Source organism: Mixophyes fleayi, chromosome 12, assembly GCF_038048845.1.
Source record: "Mixophyes fleayi isolate aMixFle1 chromosome 12, aMixFle1.hap1, whole genome shotgun sequence".
NCBI classification, from domain to species: domain Eukaryota; kingdom Metazoa; phylum Chordata; class Amphibia; order Anura; family Limnodynastidae; genus Mixophyes; species Mixophyes fleayi.
This window is the reverse complement of record NC_134413.1, coordinates 8,672,973-8,696,570: the sequence shown is the minus strand read 5'-3', so window position 1 is coordinate 8,696,570 and position 23,598 is coordinate 8,672,973. Positions and strand designations below refer to the sequence as shown.

General features: G+C 41.7%; 1 protein-coding gene across 13 annotated transcripts in view; it reads right to left on the bottom strand.

Moving 5' to 3' along the window:
• EVL (Enah/Vasp-like) overlaps positions 1-23,598 on the bottom strand; it is a 111,610-nt gene that overhangs the window by 41,081 nt on the left and 46,931 nt on the right. For 11 of the 13 annotated variants that reach the window (XM_075192385.1, XM_075192382.1, XM_075192381.1 and 8 more), the window contains exons 2-3: positions 7,330-7,498; positions 5,250-5,427 (exon numbers count right to left, since the gene is read on the bottom strand). In XM_075192385.1, coding sequence (XP_075048486.1) covers positions 5,250-5,427; positions 7,330-7,498 — 347 coding nt within the window. Of the gene's footprint in view, positions 1-1,459; positions 1,574-5,249; positions 5,428-7,329; positions 7,499-22,255; positions 22,366-23,598 lie in introns of those variants that run through there. The other 2 variants (XM_075192384.1, XM_075192390.1) reach the window with 2 other exon arrangements.

Below are 23,598 nucleotides of genomic sequence, written 5' to 3'. Positions count from 1 at the left end.
ACTGTAAGCTCCAATGGGGCAGGGACTGATGTGAGTGAGTTCTCTGTACAGCGCTGCGGAATTAGTGGCGCTATATAAATAACTGATGATGAAGATGAACAAAACAGCTCTTTGACACATAGCTGGGAAAATATAAATATCTGCAGGTAAAACAAGTAGCCCACAGCTTACAGCAGCCGGGAACCGATGTTGAATTGGTATTTTTATTTTCTGAAAACAAATTTCCAAAATACAGAATGTTTTAGGTTAGAATTAGTTTGCACATATCAATTGTGTCGTTATCAAAATGTATAATTTTCTTAGCTTTTGTGTTGTTGTTTTTCTTGCATTGTCTGCCATTAAATCTGGATTCTCTTCTAGAGTCCCACCACTCCAAATATCCATCTATTTATGTTTTAAAGAGCTTATTGGGGAATATTTTTAGAACAGGCTTATGGCTGTAGCTCCAGATTTTTTTTCGTTTTGTTTTTTTAAATAAGTTGCGCCTGATTTGATTAAAAACTTATTTAAATTAATTTAGGTTATGTAAAATATAAAAGTTTCTTGTGTAATTTAAATGGCACATATGTTTACGATACATGGACAGTGATCTTCCATCATTTAAATATATAGACAAATCAGCGCTCTTCCTTTTAAGTAAATAAAATATCATGACATCATTATCTTTAAAAAAAAATAATGAAATGATGTATAGATCATACGATTGACAAAATAAAGAACTAATAATCTTTAATAATTATAATATATACATTACTATTATTAACATTTATTTATTTAGTGCTAACATATTCTGTAGTGCTTTACAATAAACTAATAACTTATGATAATTACTTAGTTTTCAGTTTAATTAATGCCTAATCAGATAAATAACGGACGTATTAATTTCTGGATATTTTAATAAATAGATATTGATATTCAGCTACCTTATGTATTAAGTGTTTCCTGCACCTTTTAGATTGTAAGCTCATGTGGGAAGGACCATTTTTACTTTCGTTTCCTGTTATTCTATCTAATTTGTTTGTGCGCTGATCTCCTCAATGTACATCGCTTTGTAATAGGCCAGCGCTTTATAAATGAAAGATAGTGATAAAATAATACTACTAATAATAATTACTAATATAAATCACAAGTGATTTTTAAGTCAGGTCAATCAAATGCCATTATTTATTTATTATAATAATATTTGAAATAACATTTTTTGTATTTAACTTGTCTTAATAATATTTTGACTTTCATGGGTTTTAATATAATCTTCAGGGCAAAATTAAATAAAAAAATTTAAACAGACTGCGAGAGCATTTAAAAGAACCGTGCCGAGTAATAACATCATTAAATCAATTAAACGACTGGACTTTGATAATGAAATGCTCTGTGGCCAAAAGGGTAACGGCAGCAACGATATAAAGTAATCTGCGGCAGGCAGCCTGGAACGCCAAGCGTTAAGTTGGAGCGTACTTACAGTTCAGGTTGATAGTCGCCAAGCTGACTCGCTTGAAGTGACCTTGCCCAGCCTGGTGGCCTGGCATTTTAATTGGATCAAATTATCTGCCAGGTGGCACCATGAAACGGGGCAATTTAAAGAGTCCTTCAGTTTGATTCTTGCATAGGACAGGAAGCAAAACGTATCTGAGTGACACATCGGGTATTAAGAGTATAAACAGCCCCCCAGCGCCGAATCAGGGAAATCCCATCTACAGGGAGAGAGAGAGAGAGATAGACCACCAGAAAAATGTCCATTGAAAAGGAGCCAACAGACTCTCTCGGGGATATTTTGGACAGAAACTCCTCCAATCAGAGCAGCAGTGACAGGAAAAGCTAACAGGAGTCCAGCTAGACCATATATGTATTGAAATAGGCAGGCTTAGGACTCTGAAATAGGAGATCAGACCGTGCCTCCCTAAATCCAGCATCATATGTCACTTGTCAGTGTAAAATACAGCAGGGGCTAGAGGTCCCGTAGGAAACACAGAATAATATGGAACGGGACATAGAGAAAATAAATGAATATAGGCACACATTTAGTTAGGTTGCCTATATTGTATGTGCATGCAAAAGGTTGGTCGCTCTCAGTCACATTGCACATTTTACTAAATCTATAAATGAAAAGACATTAACACAACCTCTGTAGGGATAACATGTAAACATATTTCTGCCAGGATTAAGGCACAATTACAATCTATCTAATCTAAAATTCTTAACATTCAGTGAATGTGGCATTATGGGCAGCACAGTGGCTCAGTGGTTAGCACTTCTGCCTCACAGCACTGGGGTCATGAGTTCAATTCCTGACCATGGCCTTATCTGTGAGGAGTTTGTATGTTCTCCCCGTGTTTGCTCTGGGTGCTCCGGTTTCCTCCCACACTCCAAAAACATACTGGCAGGTTAATTGGCTGCTATCAAAATTGACCCTAGTCTCTCTCTCTGTCTGTCTGTGTGTGTGTATGTTAGGGAATTTAGACTGTAAGCTTCAATGGGGCAGGGACTGATGTGAGCGAGTTCTCTGTACAGCGCTGTGGAATCAGAGGCGCTATATAAATAGATGATGATGATGATGTGTAAATGTTTGGGCACCTTACCAGTCAGTAGTTTGGCAGAAATCACAGACTCTTGCAGCCGGCTATCATTCTAGTCTTGCTTTAGGAATTTTTCCCCACTCTTCCTTGTAGATCTCCACTAGCTCAGATATGTTCTCAGGACTCCTTGCAATCACTGCATGTGATCTCCCCAAAGATCTTCAATAGCAATCAAATCTAGGGATTGTGAACCTTAATCTTTCATTCCTATAAGGATTTCACGGGTGATTTGGAGGTATGTTTTGGACTGCTGTCTGGCTGAAATATCCAACTTCTTATCTGCTTTACTAAAAAAGCTACTATTAAATTGTATTTAAAATACAAGTGTTTTAGGGGTCTATTTATCAAGGACTAAAAAATGTGCAAACTGTTTTTCCGCATTGTTTACGGCATTTTAAAGTTTCTAGGCAATTTAACAAAAGTCTGACGCAGGGAATGTCAGAGAAATCTCCTGCGTTAGGCAAAGTACCGCACAAATCCGCAGTGCCCGGAAAACTCAATGCGGACTGCAGTCTGGGCAAATTTATCAAGATCTGAAAAGCTTTTCGGAGCTTGACCCCGATGGTCAACGCCGTCTGAAGATGAACTTAGCCTTTCAATCCTATAGAGAGAGCAAGGCAGGAGAATGATCTTCGAATCTCTCTCCGGCAGCCTTTGTTCTCCCCCCTGCGTTGGCTTAAAAAAAAACCTGCGCATGTGCGATCTTTGGCCACGGTATTATATCTCGTAATGCTGTGAAAAGCAGCGATAAGGGATGATAATGTACCTGCTATTTTTGAGCTGGGTCATAAATAAACCCCTTAGTCATTTATTTAGAAATACAACAGCAACTATTTTACTGGTTTACAATAATTGATCCTTTGTTGATTGAGTCCAATTTGAGGCTACGTCTCCTTTTCTCCACCCTCTCACCCTTCCCTGCTCGTTCACCATTAAATCACCCATAACATGTGCTAATATTGGATACTTCTGACAATTCATAGTTTGTGGATATTTTTATACACCTTTCATTGTTTGTTAGACTTTTTTCTGTCTTTTTACGTTTCAGTTTTATTTAGTTTCTTTGCTTATTCTATAACGAATTGGTTACAGTGTTGCACAGCATTTAGCGATTGTCTCTTACAGTACATTTGACTTGCTGAATGTTTCATTGATAATTTTGTTTCTGTTTCTTTTCTTTGCATTATAAACAATAAAATGAAAAAAAAGAAAAGAAATTGATCGAGCAGCTTCTGTTTTATGTAACGCTGTGTGCAAGGTATGGAAGGGATTAGTAGCTGGCAGGCAGTGCTGTTTCTTGTAGTGCTATTGATAAGTTAGCACTTAGCTTAAAATAAATGAATATTTGACCCAATATAGGGACTCTCTTTGATTGGAGTTAGGACCACCCGACAGCGGAAGCCCCATGAAGTGGCGGGGGAGGGGGGGGTTATCATATATTTGGAAATGAATGTAGCGGAGACGTCTGCATTTTATGTACAAATAGAATAGCAGCTTTTTAGAATCTGCAGAAATGTTTCATGTTTAAGCCTGTACCCTGTGGAACTTGTGTTATTTTCTCATCACTTAGAGATTCCATGCAACGTGCCCAAGAGGAGCACACACTTTTTCACACATTTATATATACGTATTCACAGATATTCACAGTTCCTTAAAGTGTCTCTGCAGATACAACAGTGAATTATATGAAATAGGAGTATTTCATGAGTGTTTGCGGTAGTTACAGTACTGAAGTGGTAACAGATTCCGGCACAGCGCTTCGGATGACCGGTCGTCTCCATGTGGAAATGTCCCTATTACACAGAACACCGTAGTAGGATGTGCACATACCCAAAACATATTTATATATATTGTTTTTCATTTAGACCCTTAAATTAATCTCAACAATTCTTTTTTGAAAAGCCTTCTACATCGGATGTGCTTGGAAAGTATTTACCAAGCGGTATTAAGGAGAAGAACATTGGGGGAACTGGGACAAGCTGCGTTTGTTTTTGGCTGTTTCAAAACCACCGCACATCACCAGCGATTTTCACCTCCAAAGCACCGTATGCATTATCCAGGCATTGGAGGGTCAAAATGCAAATCTCTGGCCATGTGTAGAAATTTAAAAACACCTAAACCGCCATTGGTTTAGTCAAAATTGCCAGAAAGACCACCAGAGAAAAAGACAGGATTTTTTTTGTTAGACCTGCTTCTGATTGGCTGGATAACTCAACCAGTATAACATAACATACTGTTAGTTTCAGCAAAATAAACCCCTGTATCATATTACATGTTTATAAACATTGACAGAGTATATCGTAACTGTATAAATTCCAATAACAATAACACAATAGCAAAAAAACATATATGGAATAAGCCATTATTTTTTAAAACTTGACAAACGGGATAATGAACCAGATTTTGAATTCCCAGGATTTCTTCGTGTGAATGCATTAAATTAAACAGTACATAAATTATTCTTGTTAGCGCAAACTATTTTGCAACAGTACCCTAAAGCATTGCAGTAAAGCTCCTCATGGTGGTCAATCTGGGATACCACGGATGTCGCAGTGCGTGTGGATGGATATGTAGTCACAAAGAACATGGCCACTGTGACCTAGACAATGCAAGAAGCGACCACCTCACCTGGGAGCTTAGGGAATTAATGCGTATAAAACGTTGCTCATTTTTTACCTCCATCTTGCGAGTTCATGATATTGAGGGCGAACAGCATGGCGTTGGAGAACGCAGTGGCTTCTTCTTTGCTTGCGAAGTTCAGACCGTACACCTGCCGCGCGTCCCGCCATTGGTGGAAGGTTGGGGTGGCCTGGTTGTATTTCAGACCTTTCACAAGTGAATAGTTTATGACTACCTGAAAGGAAGAAACGTGATATTTTACTACACAGAACAGCTGCTCCCGATAGAAAGTTCCAAGTGAAACAGACGTGTCATAGTCACTCTCTAGGGCTTATTCAATAACAAAGAGCCATGAGGTGCTGTAAGCCATAGCAACCAATCAGATGTCTGCTTCTAGCAGTCTAGTGCAGGCACACGAATGAAAGATAATGTTTAATTGGTTGCTCTAGGACAGAAGATTTTCATTGGAAATTGAAAGAAAAAACAACAAATGTCTGTATTTAAGTTACTTTGTATTTGATTAAACTTTATACTGAAAATGTGACTTTTGAATTTATTAATAACTATCCAGACACTATTCTGTCTGTGTCTGTGACACTTCATTGCATTATTATATTATGTGCAAATAGGCTGATGGCCTAAGCAGCATCTCTATATCTACACTATCGTTAGGCGTAAGTATAATGAGAGCGTAGTAAGTCTGGCACAATTGCTGCCATTTCACAACTGGTGGTGTCTCCAAATTCCCAGTGGTCATATGCACATAAATGCGTTTTTTTTTGTCAATGTACAAATAAAGCCACAACTGAGTCCACCTCTAAATAACCCCCTATGTGCTATTACTTAAGTATACCGTAAAACCGTCCCGCATGTCGTTCACTTTGTGCGCACGGGTGCAGAGAATTCAGGAAACCGTTCTGACCGCTAATGAAGAACTGAACAGAGTTATGAGATAGTCACAATTTCCCGCAGAACCATAATGTTCCGCTGCGGTACGCTATTAGAGATTCTAATTAGTCTTTGTAACCGCTGTTAAGCCTAACTCATTTTCCTGCTACGATTTACCTACAGTTCTACTGGCCAGGCTGACATTTGCCTCATTTGGCTAAAGCTGGCCACGCAGTTGGCAAATTTGTTGGACAATTTGTTGGATTTAAACCAAATCGGCCACAAATGGCTGTCTGTTCGGGGGTCCACTCACCATCAAAGATGGCACCAAGCTCTGAAACCTATACCGATGTAAATTATGCCCAGATGAAAACGCAGCCATTGGCCCCCCACTAAAAGGACCCCCTTCCCCCATGGGGAATAGAGCCCCAAGGAATCTGACAGGTGTGACCACCGAAAGACTGATCTGTCGATTAATCAGCATCTTATCAGTTGCTATGGTTAAATGCTATTAAACAAGGCTTAACATGTCATTTGTTTACAACTGACGGCATGGACAGTATTTGCAGTTCCTAATTATTTTTCGTTCTGTATCACAAACATAAGATATTTCAGCAGAGAGGTTCCAGCAACTGCATCTGAGACACCATGTTTTACACTAACTTTTTGCAGTCAGTGTCAAATTCTTTAACAGTTACTGGAATCTGTTAGTGGTGTTCACACGAACGTTATGCGTATATGGTAACAACATAAACAAACTGGGGTTTTTTCAGTCATTTTATTTGTGTGTGTATTTTGATTTCTGTTGGTTAGATACAATCCGCTCGGGAGCGTATATAACCAATGGAAACAGACATGCAAGGACTTCTATTTGTAAAATAAACCATTGGCGTCTAATTCAGCTTTAAAGAATATTCCAGAAAAAGAGGACTTAGCCGTTTATTACAAAATCTGTGCTACATCCTTTTGTGGAAAGTACCAATCACATAACAATAGTTTGATAAACATATTCAGTACTCAATGCCTGGACTAGCCGCTAACAATCAGACCGCACAGCTTGGAGGGAAGAGACCCCTATATATATATTTATTCATTCTTTTTATTAAATAGATTATTGCTCAGTGCATGAAAAATGCCTAAAAACACATAGAAACACTTAGTTATATTAATGCAAATTTAAGACACGTCTTATGCAATAAAATAATAAACGAGATTGGAAGAGAGTTTTGAGCTTTTATCCGTCACTTACTTGCTGATCCTGGAGTTTAACTCCGACTACTCGGAAGGTGTTGTTGGCGGTGTTGTGGTAAATGTTAATCCGGCTGAACCCCTGCTGCCCGGGTTTGATTGGCACCCATTTCTTGCTGGTGTCATCGTAGATCATGACGGACGCCCGCGCTTGGCAGATACTCTGTTCGCTGGAATGAAAAGAGAGAGAGATGTGTTACTGGGTTAATTTACTTTGTCAGACGTCACATTTCCAAAACCGCGATGGAAAGAGGCTGCGAAAACACACAGCGGCCCCTTTGGGAAACAAAGCTACTGGACGACAAGTAAACCAGGGAAAATGCTGCCAGTTGGTGAGAGATCGGCCTGAGAACGATCTACAACCGAGTCAGCTAAATATTGTGAATATAAACCACACTGAGAATGTTGTGATGGCTGATTTCTTACAAAAAGTTGTCAGTTTGACTCATTCTGGGTGATATTTGTCTGTTCCCAACCTGACTGATTCTGTAACTGACCTGGACTCAATTAATTGATGCAAAAGGCTTTTTTTTTTTTTTAAATCAGTAAATGAATTGAGCTCAGGATAACTGAAGGCAAAAGTCAGAGCTGAGTTTGGAAACAGATATATACATAAATGGAATGGGTCTCTGCTGCTTCTCCTCCCAAATTAAAAAGGAGTGGTGGGGCCTCTCTGTATCTTATACCTGGAGTGGACCACTAGATTAGTTAAGGGCAGTCGTAAAATATATATATTTTATTGTTTGCACCAATTTTATTTTAAAAGGTCTTCCTGATGAAGCCTATAACCGTAGTTAAATGCGTGTGGCAAATATATTTACATAGCAAACTACCACTACAAGAGTTTACACTACCTTGATTCCTTTACTATACGTCGCCTATTTATTCATTTATTTTATTATTCATCTGCATCTATTTGTTTTCATATACTTGTGTTTCCTTTTTATTTTAGCATTATATCCATTCTCTCATTCACAAAATTGCTTTATCGTGCATAACTAACCTACCACAATTGAATTAACTATCCTCTCTCAACAGTTTCACTTTATTCTTTTGTTAGATCTCTCCTTACCGTCCAACACTATATAGTTATATAAAATAACTACATTTAGCATAGTTCTAGGCATCAGTTCTTATCTTTGATTGTGTCATTTAAAAGATATTATAAAAGTGCATTTAAAATAGAATTGCATTCTAGTCCTGTCCTGTAGCCATGGTATGTGCGAGTTCTCTGTACAGCGCTGCGGAATTAGTGGCGCTATATAAATAAATGGTGATTTAGTAGCAACAATAATTACTGAGTAGCTTCTTTGAAACAAATAATTAGTTGTGTGGAGTGTTAGTAGAATATGTGTGGAGCAGAGGACAGCAACCAGTGGTTTTGCAATTATTATGGAACTAAAGGTCCCAGCTTGCCTTGCTAGTCGTACGCTGGGACTTGTAGTTCTACAGTTACTGGAGAGTCATGGGCTGCCGCCGGTCTGTCTGCTAAAGGAATGTTTTATTTGTATACAATAAAGAAAACACAGAACAGATGAATACTTCTGTACCACCACTATGTACACACAGAATTAGTGTCTAGTTATAGTGCGGTCACTAGGCAATAGCTGTCAGTTAGCGCCCTCTACTGTCTCAAATGAAACTGCACCCTTCAAGTCAATCCCATAAAAGTCATGTACAGTATTGTGTCAATAATCAGGAATTTTAAATATATCCATATGGTTCCCCTAGAAATATTTTCTTGCACAGCGATAAGATTCACACGTTGTTAACTCATTCTGCAAACGTGTATGGCTGCATTTTTCATGTACCGTTATTATATGAAAATCCACATAACGAAGCTCATTTGCAAAATCGTTAGCAATTGCAGCATTGCGTATGTGGGGCACAATTACAGACAACTCTTTAATAAAGAGCTATGCCATGTATGTATGTATTGTAAGCTGCATTTCTGAACCCAACCTACTGATAACATTCTATCTCACGCTTCCATATAGTAATCTGTTTGTGTACTGTACTGCCGCATTAGTAAAAGATTCCCACCCAATACACTGTGTTGTGTAATTGTCTTACACTGACATTAATCTACTTGTCTACTGTATTGCTGCAAAGGAAAAAGGATTCACGACCAATCAGAGCAGCTTTCCCACATTTTTGACCAATCAGACTGAAGTTGCTCTCTACTGTTTAATAGTCATTCGCGATAGGTCTCCGTAGGGGACAGAATTAGGCGTCTCTATATTTTGTTATTATTTTTCCTTAAGGATTAAAAGCCTGAAGATGATTCAAAGGACTAATTGAGTTTGGGTTTTTTGTTTTTTTTCTGTGGCCATGGATATGCTGGCACTTGTAGTTCTACAAGCACTAGCATACCCAAGCAGTTTAATGCCGCCAGTAGTGCCTTTTAACTATTTATTCTGGGAGGGGAGGGGGGATAGAATAGACAATAATAAAACACTGACACCTATGTACTTATTAGGCTTTCTTTCGGTAAATCCGCCACGTCAAATCTTTATCAACAATAGCGTGACGGACGGCTGGATCATGCTCCCGTCACATTACTAACAATAGTGGCAGCCACAGAAACCCACAATCCAACCACCAGTCGTGTGGCCTATTCAGTACACGGAGCCTGTGGCGAAGGCGCCTCTGACCAGGAGTTAGCGCAAGTATCCCACCCAGTCCCTAAAGACACCAGTTTTTTTTAGCATTTGCCAAAAGCCCAACTTGTCAATACAGAATATTCTGGATTGTAGCATTTTATAGAAGATGTGGCTGAGTTTCACATTTCAACACATCCTGGTGAATAAGAAAAATGTTCTCACCCGTGAGATGTTGCTAAAATTACCAGTTTCTTTTCCTCCCAAGTTCTGCTCTATTTTAGTGCTGGCTGCTCATAGGTTGTTTTTTTTATTCTTCTCTTCCTTTTAACTCTTATTTTGCGATGCAACGTTCTGCTCAGTTTGCTTCTCGCGAGCCTGTGCCAGGGGACAAATATAGGTAATCCATTTGAGAACACACCAGACTCCAGTCTATTTCCAGGAGCTGTGCTAGACTTGCTCTTGAAGATCTATTCAATTAATTATCAAGGCCTTGCAGGGTGACGAGGATAGGGCACCAATAGTGCCCAATCTCCCCCATCCTGGCACCGACAGACCTAGGGGCACCTTTCTCTGAAAGAAAGGAGTCACCTCTTTCAAACAATGTGGATGCTGAAAAGTCATTGTCTGGTTATCATGTCCAGAGAGATGCTGGCCGTGTGTTTGTGAGGGGGTGTTATAAGATCTCCTGGCTTCAATAAACTACACTTAATTTGGTAGGTTTGTTTAGTTTTCAACATGTTATGCCTTTTTGGGCCATCCATATTAACAGTACACATTTTCTGCATTGCATTCAAAGTAGCAAACTGGGGTGTTCAGAAAAAAACACACATATTTGCTTTTAGATCACGTTCTTGCAATTTCAATTAAAAAAACTAATTTTTTTGCCCATTTTGGGTAGGTATTCTTTCTAGTGTAAGGTGGTAGAATCAAACTGATGGTATTTTCTGACAATTCAAAGTCTTCGGAAAAGACTTGCGTGGGTACTGCATAGACAAATTACTGATATTGATGTTGGAACGTGACCAGCCCAAAAAGTGACAAAACTTTATCATGCTTTATTGCCTTTGTACAGGTTGATATACAACACTCCCCATTTAAACCACCAGCTTGTAGCACAGATTAATGTATATCAGTTTTGGCTAACCTGTGACACTTCAGGTGTTGTGAAACTACAAGTCCCAGCATGCTTTGCCAATATATAGCAATTTATTACTGGAAGGGTATGCTGGAACTTGTAGTTTCACAACACCTGGAGTGTCACAAGTTAGCCAACACTGATGAATAGTGAGGGTGTCTTTATAAAAAGGGTAAGATGTAACTGAATTTCAAATACACATTTACTAAAACGAGATCCCCAGCAAGAAGGAGTTTGTGGAGGACTTTACAAAGAAAAGTATTGCTGTATTTTTACAAAGACTAAGAAGTACAAATTCAGTAAAAAATGTGGGGAAAAATTCTGTTCACTCAAGAACTATATATTTGTCTATGGTAATATTAAAGGGTAGGCTACACTCGGCCTACTTACTGTGATGCAGCCAAAGAGGTCACTCTCCGTACAGCGCTGTGTAATTAGTGGTGATATATAAATAGATGACGATCCCAATAACAGGATGTGAGCATATTCTGCAGCGCTGTACAGAGAATATTTGTCTCTCACATCAGTCCCTTCCGCACTGGAGCTTACAATCTAAATTCACTACCACACACTCGCACGTCTAGCAGAATGTTTTTGGAGTGTGGGAGGAAACCGGAGCACCCGGAGGAAACCCATGCAAACACGGGGGAAAAAATACCAACGTCACACAGATAAGGCCAAGGTCGGAATTGAACTCATGACCCCAGTGCTGCGAGGTTTTACGTTGCCCCAGAGCCGCTGGGTTCCCAGGCCGCATATAATTGTAGTGCAGCCGGTGGCTTGCTACCCCTTTCATAGACAATTGTGTTATAATATTCCTACTGCAGGGTTTTACTTAGCTTCTATAAAGGTGTTTTGTTATTATGTTGCATAGATTAGCGTGCTCTAGAGCTACATCGCTTTAGTCTTTGTCTGATAATCCCCTTTTCTTTTCTCAAAGCCGTAATTTATCGCTACTTGATAATACTCTCATAATACAATCTTTCAGAGGCACTATGGGAAGTAATATTATTAGGCATGTAGTATTTCCCAACAGAGGGTGCAGCAATATTACAACAGCCCTTTTTCCTTTTTCTTCCCAGCTCTCTAAGATCTGCCTTTTTATTGTTTATTTTTGTATCTGCAAATAACTTATTATATTAAAACAAAAAAACAAACAAACAAAAAAAATGGCCGACAGCAGGGAAAGGGGTAATAGCCAGAACTGACTATGTTTGTACATACTGCCCTGTGTTACACACAAATAAGCCATGAAAAGTTCTAAAGTGAATTTGCCTTTAACGGTTGCATGCTATTAATTGCCATATTTCCATAAAACAACTTTTTACACCATAAGTAATCCCCAAGTAAGTGAGCTGACTGGTTAGCAGCAATCTCCTATTTACATTGAAAATATTTATTTTAAGAGAAATCAGAACAGAATATTAAATTTTCACAGAACTTTCCTTGCTTTTGGCATAATCACCACAATTTTGCCCACTTTAGCAATGGCCGCCTAGAGTGAGTGCCAAGTCCACCATTAGCCTCAGTTAGACCTAATAATGATAATGTTTGTCTCGCATACAGTGTACCCTGACACAAATGTTGACGTTAATTTGGATAACTGGCGAGTGGGTATGGGTTCAGCTGCTGCCGACCACCCCCAGCTGTGTTAGTCATTCCTGTTGCTCTGCTAGTCCTAATTCCCACTCGAATTTCTCAGAGCCCATGAGAGCATCAGACAGACATCCGGGCAGTTTAACTATCGCAGTGCGGAGTCTGTATACAGCATATTAACATATGACTGGTCAGGAGCTGTATACACTCTTTGCTGTATGACCCTCCCACCCCATGATTTGCTGGTCCAGCTGTCAATCTTTCAAGTGGCTGCCAAATTAATTGATCTTAAAACATTATCAATCATGAAAACCCAGAAAAGGGTATAAGGAACAGATGTAATATAACCACAGCCAGCAGGAATGCCAACTTACACTATAAACTTTAATTATCTAGCATATTGTATAGCTTATTTAAAATGGAAAGATAATACTTCTTCGTTAAAAAAAGACAGAAAATTAGATCCAAAAATCATGTGCAAGTATAGCAAAATCTATTGCAGTGAATGACTTCAACAATATCTATATATATTTATATTGTGTATATAATATATATATATATATATATATATATATATATATATATATATATATATATATATATATATATTATACACACACATAAATAGATAATCATCATCATTTATTTATATAGCGCCACTAATTCCGTAGCGCTGTACAGAGAACTCACTCACATCAGTCCCTGCCCCATTGGAGCTTACAGTCTAAATTCCCTAACATTCATACACAGACAGACACACACACAGACTAGGGTCAATTTATTAGCAGCCAATTAACCTACTAGTATGTTTTTGGAGTGTGGGAGGAAACCGGAGCACCCGGAGGAAACCCACGCAAACACGGGGAGAACATACAAACTCCTTACAGATAAGGCCATGGTCGGGAATTGAACTCAAGACCCCAGTGCTGTAAGGCAGAAGTGCTAACCACTGAGCAACCGTGCTGACTAACATACATACACACACATATATACATACACACACATACACACATATATATATATATATATTATATATATATACACACAAACATACACACACATATATATATATATATATATATCTGATGATGATGATGATACATACATCAGGCCCCAGAGGTGGGAGTGAATGATCAGCTGATTGGCAAGAGTGTCCAATAACCGCCTCTTGTATGATATAATCATACACATGTGTGGCCAAATTGGACAACGAAGGACAGCAACGTGTGTGACCAGCCGTGACCCTCACCACTGGTCGCTGCAACAAACTCTGCTCTATCTGTAATTTTTATTTACATTTTCATTCTGACAAACTCGTTTCACAGCTGATGAGACAGAAGTAAAGGCCACAAACCACGGTGTAATCGAGTCCTGGAAGTCATTTCATAGCTCATCTTGGAGGCTTCAGATGCCTCAGAGTTCTCCTGGAAAGAGGAAACGAGAACCATCTGTCTCCCACGGATACTGGAGGACATGGAGGTTCTGGCCCCACCGCGAACGGCTCAAATCTGCAGCCCCCGAGGCTGCTACTGAATAATATGTGAATAATGCAAACCCTACCTTCCACAGGAGCCGGGGAACTTCAGCGAGATACATTGGCATCAGCAGTAGATGCTACTGAACTGCTTTAACTTGGCACCGGTAGAAATGACCAGTATTAGCTTACAAATAAAAATGTAAAACACTATCGGTACATTATAACAGATGTTATAACTGGCAGACACGTGCAAGTCAAATCAATGTTTCCTATGGATAAATAGACAGCCAAAAAATAAATACATAACATTTCGCCAATTGCACAACACACTATCTCTGGGTATTGAATTGAGCCATTAAATATATATTTAGTCTGCAGATCCTGTAATACTGTTTCCAGTTATCTAGATGTAAAGTTAACCCTTCTCTAAACAGGTAAACAAGGATCAGACATATAATATGTTATAAAGCAGGTTCCTATAGACACAAACCAAATATAGGAAACCAGGGGCAAACGCAGGATTTGTAGAGGGGGGGTTATACACCACGCCACGTGTGGGCGTGACTCCAGCATGCATGGGGGCGTGGCTATAATTTTAGACAGTGCTTGGCTGCTCTCCAACTCCTTCTATCCCCATAATATATATGGACAATGCTGTGTGCACTACTGTTAGGTGCACGCAGCTCTCCCTTTTTAAGCAGAGCTGTGTGAAGCTGGAGCAAGGGCCAGCCGCCTCAATTATACAGTGCCCCAGGCTTGGAGGGGGGTTTCCAGGCACTAGAAACCCCCCCCCCCTCGGTTTGCCTATGCGTCTAGATGGAGCGTTACACAAATCAGTTTTTCTTCGGCTATTTTAAACAGTTGGGTTGTTAAACAGTCAATCTGTCCTTATGAGAGCTATTAACTCTGTAGGTATAACATGCATTTAAATCCCATCTTAATATGGAACCTGCTATACAGTATCAAATTATTAATATGATTATAATACAGTGTATAATGCATTGGCCGGTACATTAAGGGGGTTTTCTACTTTAAATAGCCCGTGTACTAAATCCTCTTCCCAATAATATTACTCCCCCGGTCCCCCCACTAATCATTTTATTATCAGGGACCCTCAGAGGTCACTCAAAGCCGGGACCTCCACCAATCACGGTAGGCGCAGCTGGGATCTCTGCGCAGGCAGCTGGAGCAATCAGACGCAGCGGCTCTCATTAAATAGATCTCATGGGGTTGAGTTCAATGCAGCTCTGACAATCGCAGTCCCAACGCCTCACGTGAAATCACTCATTGCCTTGTGCATGAACTGGTGATATATTATTCTCACTAATATATATATATATATATATATATATATATATATATATATATATATATATATATATATATATATATATTTATATTTATATATACACAAGTTAACCCGTGCATGATACTCATGCATTTTTTTGTCAAATAATGTCAGTATACCAAATTTCAGGTCATTCGGATGAGTCCATTCTGAGAAAATAGTTTTTTCCACACACACACACACTAACACACACACACACACACTAACACACGCCGCTACCCATGCAGGGGTGGATCTAGAAAATGTTTGTTCCCCGGGGAGATGTTAGGGCGGTGGCGATTTAGGCCCCGCCCCCTTTCCGACTTCTGAGGCTGCCGGGGGCTGCACAGTATGTGCAGGTCCGCTCGGCAGTGACAGGCAGGGACAGTGTGTTTAAAACACAATCAGAGCAGCCGGGCAGCACACTGTCACTGCCAAACGGACCTACACATACTGTGCAGCCGTCGGCAGCAAACCCCTGCTAGGGGGGGCCGATTGCCCCGATCGCACCCCCCTGGATCCGCCACTGTACACATGTGTGTTCTAGAGGTAAAATTACCTCACGAAAATGAGTTTGACCCCTCAACTCGTCAATAATGTCAGTATAACAAATTTCAGCCCTTTTTGAGGGTTTTTTTCCACACACACTAAGAATTTAGTAGGTCAGTTAACCCCGTGCATGATACTCATGCATTCTAGTCACATCAAGCTACTTAAGGTGTTATAAACTCCCCACTGTCACCCCCGGCAACCACCAACCACTCCCAACTGTCACTTCTCCTTCAAGAAATATATAGGTCAGTGTATAACTCTGCCCAGCAGGTGGCGCTGCAGCTTGGTTTTTTTTTTCCCACACACACACAGACAGACTAACACACGCCACTAGACATTTATATTATAGATATATATATCCTAGAACATCAATATATATATATATATATATATATAAACTTGCCGCTCCATCTGCCTCAACTAAATATACAACAAAAAAAATCAGATAACTACCATAAAGCTGCATCTTACAGCCGAACGAAAGGAACAAAAATAAACATTTAAGGGGCTGTTGGATGCAAAACGGGAGTAAATTACTCTTAAAGAAAGAACACGGAAAAATAGCGTATTTCCACCCACAAGCAGAGCCGTACACATCTCGAGATGCCCCCGTCTGGACATTGCCATCATATGTGCCTGGTGTACAACAAGTCATCGGCGTCAGAGAGTATCAGCACCTGCGCTATAGCTGGTGAGAGAGATACGCCTCCTAACAAACGTATATACGCGTGTTCCGGCAGGTCCGCATGAGCCGCATTGGCGTAAGCCAATTATTGTACTTGCCCAACGTTACAACTGGCGTTCGTCCTTCACAGCATCAGCCCCTTAATTAGTTTAATAAAATTTTGTTTTCAATTACTTTCAGGAATGGATTTCTTTCAACCATCACCTGAAAATTATAGTATAATGTAAATATATATATATATATATATATATATATATATATATATATATATATATATATATATATATATTTATTTATTTTTTTGTTAAAAAAAAGTTCGTAACACCCCAGCTGCTCTTTGTCACAGTCAGCCATTCATGGCTGACAAACACCTGCGGCACGTCTCACCATCCTGCGGCTAGTTACCCCGGACTTGGGATGATATGGTAGCGGGAGCTGGGAATGTAAGTATAATATATATATAAAAGAGTCTTTCAGGATTCCTAATGAACTAACTTTTGCTGCTGAGCTGTGTGTGTTGCTAACTTTGAACATGAATACAGCTGCTCTGCATTAATACAGCAGTTGCTGCAGAGGATTGTCAGCTGGGTACAGAGAAAAGAAAACACTCATAAGGAGAAGAACGTGGGAGGTGGGGGCGGAGCGTAACACAAAAGTAAAACAATAAAGATATAAAGGGTACTGTAAGACACAATTCTGTTATTATGTTAACACGGATGTGACAGTATTTTATAGGTAGTATGGTGGCTCAGTGGTTAGCACTTCTGCTTTACAGCACTGGGGTCATGAGTTCAATTCCCGACCATGACCTTATCTGTGTGGAGTTTGTATGTTCTCCCCGTGTTTGCGTGGGTTTCCTCCAGGTGCTCCGGTTTCCTCCCACACTCCAAAAACATACTAGTAGGTTAATTGGCAGCTAACAAAATTGACCCAAGTCTGTGTTTGTGTGTTAGGGGAATTTAGACTGTAAGCTCCAATGGGGCAGGGACTTATGTGAGTGACAAATATTCTCTGTACAGCGCTGCGGAATCGGTGGCGCTATATAAAAAAATTATGATGATGATATAATCTAATATAATAAACCTTTATAAAACACACAAACAAATGTGGAAAAATGTTTGCAAATGACTCTTTTGTGTACTTGACTACTGCTATTTCCCTCATTACTTGGGTTTATTTTGTTTGGTTTTATTTGGGTCGTTGTGTTTCAGTTACCATTTATAACGACCTTTGCTATTCCAAATTGACTCGATTTTCTATCCATTCGTTTTATTTGCACTTGGTGTTAAATTAATAAGAATAAACTAATTAATTTAAGCAACACAGTGTAACTGCGATGCCACCTAAAAGGTAAATGTCTGTTGTGGGAGTAACTGCGCAGCAAGAAGCGGCAAAAAGACGGAGGGCGGAGCGGGATAAAGCCAGGGATTCACCGATTCGCCAGAACCGATACATAAGTTTAGGCTCAGTTCGGCGAACCAGTGACTACAGATTCAGTCCCCCCCTCTTCGTTAGTGGGGGGAACAGGGTCCTTTTAAAAAAATTTAAAAAAATACTCAACTCTGCGCAGCATCAGCACTACGCCTCCTACTCCGTCCGCACTGATGTTCAGTGAGGAGCAGAGAGGAGTCAGCAAGAAGACAAAAGAGAAGAAAATAGAAGAAAGAAGCCGATAGAAAATGTTAGTGAAGGAACGGAAGCACAGGCAGCATGGCAGAGTGTGATGGGGGAGCACAGGCAGCATGGCAGAGTGTGTACGGGCAAAGGCAGCATGGCAGAGTGTGATGGGGGAGCAAAGGCAGCATGGCAGAGTGTGATGGGGGAGCAAAGGCAGCATGGCAGAGTGTGATGGGGGAGCACAGGCAGCATGGCAGAGTGTGTAGGGGCAAAGGCAGCATGGCAGAGTCTGATGGGGGAGCAAAGGCAGCATGGCAGAGTGTGATGGGGGAGCAAAGGCAGCATGGCAGAGTGTATAGGGGCAAAGGCAGCATGGCAGAGTGTGTAGGGGCAAAGGCAGAATGGCAGAGTGTGATGGGGGAGCAAAGGCAGCATGGCAGAGTGTGATGGGGGAGCACAGGCAGCATGGCAGAGTGTGTAGGGGCAAAGGCAGCATGGCAGAGTCTGATGGGGGAGCAAAGGCAGCATGGCAGAGTGTGATGGGGGAGCAAAGGCAGCATGGCAGAGTGTATAGGGGCAAAGGCAGCATGGCAGAGTGTGTAGGGGCAAAGGCAGAATGGCAGAGTGTGATGGGGGAGCAAAGGCAGCATTGCAGAGTGTGATGGGGGGGCAAAGGCAGCATGGCAGAGTGTGATGGGGGAGCAAAGGCAGCATTGCAGAGTGTGATGGGGGGGCACAGGCAGCATGGCAGAGTGTGATGGGGGGCAAAGGCAGCATGGCAGAGTGTGATGGGGGAGCAAAGGCAGCATTGCAGAGTGTGATGGGGGGGCACAGGCAGCATGGCAGAGTGTGATGGGGGGGCACAGGCAGCATGGCAGAGTGTGATGGGGGGGCACAGGCAGCATGGCAGAGTGTGATGGGGGAGCAAAGGCAGCATGGCAGAGTGTGATGGGGGGGCACAGGCAGCATGGCAGAGTGTGAAGGTGGAGCAAAGGCAGCATGGCAGAGTGTGATGGGGGGGCACAGGCAGCACGGCAGAGTGTGATGGGGGAGCAAAGGCAGCATGGCAGAGTGTGATGGGGGGGCACAGGCAGCATGGCAGAGTGTGAAGGTGGAGCACAGGCAGCATGGCAGAGTGTGAAGGTGGAGCAAAGGCAGCATGGCAGAGTGTGAAGGGGGAGCAGAGGCAGCATGGCAGAGTGTGATGGGGGAGCAAAGGCAGCATGGCAGAGTGTGAAGGTGGAGCAAAGGCAGCATGGCAGAGTGTGATGGGGGGCACAGGCAGCATGGCAGAGTGTGAAGGTGGAGCAAAGGCAGCATGGCAGAGTGTGAAGGGGGAGCAGAGGCAGCATGGCAGAGTGTGATGGGGGAGCAAAGGCAGCATGGCAGAGTGTGATGGGGGGCACAGGCAGCATGGCAGAGTGTGAAGGTGGAGCAAAGGCAGCATGGCAGAGTGTGAAGGGGGAGCAGAGGCAGCATGGCAGAGTGTGAAGGGGGAGCAGAGGCAGCATGGCAGAGTGTGAAGGGGGAGCACAGGCAGCATGGCAGAGTGTGATGGGGGAGCAAAGGCAGCATGGCAGAGTGTGATGGGGGGGCACAGGCAGCATGGCAGAGTGTGAAGTGGAGCACAGGCAGCATGGCAGAGTGTGATGAGGGAGCAAAGGCAGCATGGCAGAGTGTGAAGGGGGAGCAGAGGCAGCATGGCAGAGTGTGAAGGGGGAGCAGAGGCAGCATGGCAGAGTGTGAAGGGGGAGCAGAGGCAGCATGGCAGAGTGTGAAGGGGGAGCAGAGGCAGCATGGCAGAGTGTGAAGGGGGAGCAGAGGCAGCATGGCAGAGTGTGAAGGGGGAGCAGAGGCAGCATGGCACAGTGTGAAGGGGGAGCAGAGGCAGCATGGCAGAGTGTGAAGGGGGAGCAGAGGCAGCATGGCAGAGTGTGAAGGGGGAGCAGAGGCAGCATGGCACAGTGTGAAGGGGGAGCAGAGGCAGCATGGCACAATGTGATGGGGGAGCAAAGGCAGCATGGCAGAGTGTATAGGGGCAAAGGCAGCATGGCAGAGTGTGAAGGGGCAAAGGCAGCATGGCAGAGTGTGATGAGGGAGCAAAGGCAGCATGGCAGAGTGTGAAGGGGCAAAGGCAGCATGGCAGAGTGTGATGGGGAGCAAAGGCAGCATGGCAGAGTGTGATGGGGGAGCACAGGCAGCATGGCAGAGTGTAAAGGTGGAGCACAGGCAGCATGGCAGAGTGTGAAGGTGAAGCACAGGCAGCATGGCAGAGTGTGATGGGGGAGCAAAGGCAGCATGGCAGAGTGTGAAGGGGCAAAGGCAGCATGGCAGAGTGTGATGAGGGAGCAAAGGCAGCATGGCAGAGTGTATAGGGGCACAGGCAGCATGGCAGAGTGTGATGAGGGAGCACAGGCAGCATGGCAGAGTGTGAAGTGGAGCAAAGGCAGCATGGCAGAGTGTGATGAAGAGGGGCATTACTGTGGCATAATTTGAAACGGGGGCACTACTGTGTAGCATAACACAACTCATAACTATTATTATCTTGAAATTAGCAGCATAAAATAATAAGTATTTTATACACACGCACACCTGGGTTTGACTAGATAACGGCCTCTTGATATTGATATAAATAATTTACCATTATGCAGCTTTTATAATATTTGTTGTTTATTACTTTGCTATTTTCTGTGTAATGTCTTAATAATTTGTACCCTTTTATTGCCTATATTTAAATTTAATTTCTAATGTGATTCAGTGTATGTGTTGCCATGTGACTTCCATTGTTGGTACTTTATATTGTTTTTAGTGTATTACTTAATATTTTTTCATTAATATTTTAAAACTCTTCCTTATAACATAATCTAGTTTTGTGTACCTCTTTTATTGTCCTTATTTGAGTATTAAATGCATGAAATATTAAACTACCTTTCGGTATATCTTTTTGTATACCTAAAACGGTCATTAGGGTAGAGAACTGGTTGTTAATTTATTGGAATTCCACCACTGGATAAAGCCCGACAACAAACTATGACCAAAGAGAACGTGATCGTCATCACCAGGCAAATCTGACTCCTCAGCAAATTGCTCGTCACAGACAAAACAATCAAAGAGCCAACAGGACAGAGGTAATATCACGTCAACACCTACAAAGTCAGCCAACAAGATGTCACGTAATTTTTGACGTCGGTAACTTAGATGAAACAAATATTAACGCTCATAACTGTGGTCTCATGAACAGTATTTGTGAATTTTGCCACGCTAAGCATTTTGCAGCTGAACAGCCATCTGACAAATTATTCAATCGATGCTGCCACAAGGGGAAAGTCAAATTGGGTGCAATAAGGTCTGCCCCTGTTATTGATAACTTTTTTTTTCCGTCACTCTGACGGGCTTTTAACTAGTTGAAAAAATAATGATTTATGCCTTTTAAACATAGGGCATTGTCCGTTATCAGGGTCGCAAGAATACTACAAGTATTTCCTCTGCTTCATGGAATGACAAAGGTCGTCTGCAGGCTACAAGAGGCTTTCAGAGCACCAAGGACCCCGTTAATGATGCCTGACTCAGGCTATGCAGGCTTAAGACAACCCTGTCACTTAGTGATAAAACAAGCATATTATTTGCAGATTGGTGAAAAGAAAAACACAACAGCAAAAAATACAAAACAGTAAAAATACAAAACAGTAAACAAAAAAGACAAAACAGTAAAAATACAAAACAGTAAACAAAAAATACAAAACAGTAAAAATACAAAACAGTAAATGTTTACATTTTTTTGTGCACAATGTTATCCACACAATAAACACCATCAACTATATATGTTTCCAATACGCAAGTTAAAGATGTTTAAAGCTAAATTGAATAACTTTGACAGGTGTCCGTTTAATTGATATTATAGCCTAACCATACCATTTTAAATATAACGTACTTACCCAGGTGCCATTGTTGATCCCAAACAACCAATACACTTGTGGGTTCCTCTGTGCGCTCACTGCTTATCATGAATTAGAGTTACGTATTGTTGGACTATTATAGAGACTATCGTTTGTGTTCAGCTACAATAATTTGTGTGAATTTACACAGGAAAAGGATGTTCTACCAGAAACATTCAGAGCAGGAAATAGATATTGGTTAAGATGTTAGTGGTAATCATAAAAACCAAAACGTTTCTCTCTCGTGTTGTTCGCGTGTGGGAAAATCCAGCATAAGTAAAAGTCCAGTTCTATCTGAGCTGTCTGAATGCAGAGCAAGATTGCTCTCCATTCCATTGTGTGGCCTTCCGGGGGCTGTGGCACTACAGCTCCCAGCATACCATGTAGAGTTCCAAAACTGCTGGAGCCCAACTAGTTGCCCATGTAGACTATGGCAGCTGTGATTATAAATCTACAATAAACATTTCTTAATCTGACAAGATGTGATTTAGAGCATAGCTGCATATCCTGCAGGTCAGGACCCCAAGTGGGTTCTCAAAATGTGTTTTTGGTGATCCTGATTGTCAGACATTTAATACAGTCAATTGGGACCTCTTAGGTACCTAGAACAATGACACAATGGCACACTGACACTCAGGGGTCACAGAACAATGGCACACTGACACTTGGGGGTCACAGAACAATGACACACTGACACTCAGGGGTCACAGAACAATGACACACTGAAACTTGGGGGTCACAGAACAATGACACACTGACACTCGGGGATTACGGAACAATGACACACTGACACTTGGGGGTCACAGAACAATGACACACTGACACTCGGGGTCACGGAACAATGACACACTGACAATTGGGACTGCAGAACAATGACACACTGAAACTTGGGGGTCACAGAACAAGATCACACTGAAACTTGGGGTCACGGAACAATGTCACACTGACACTTGGGGGTCACAGAACAATGACACACTGACACTCGGGGTCACGGAACAATGACACACTGACACTCGGGGTCACGGAACAATGACACACTGACACTCGGGGTCACGGAACAATGACACACTGACAATTGGGACTGCAGAACAATGACACACTGAAACTTGGGGGTCACAGAACAAGATCACACTGAAACTTGGGGTCACAGAACAATGTCCCACTGACACTTGGGGGTCACAGAACAATGTCCCACTGACACTTGGGGGTCACAGAACAATGGCACACTGACACTCGGGGGTCACAGAACAATGACACACTGACACTCGGGGTCACGGAACAATGAAATACTGACACTCGGGGTCACAGAACAATGGCACACTAACACTTGGGGTCACGGAACA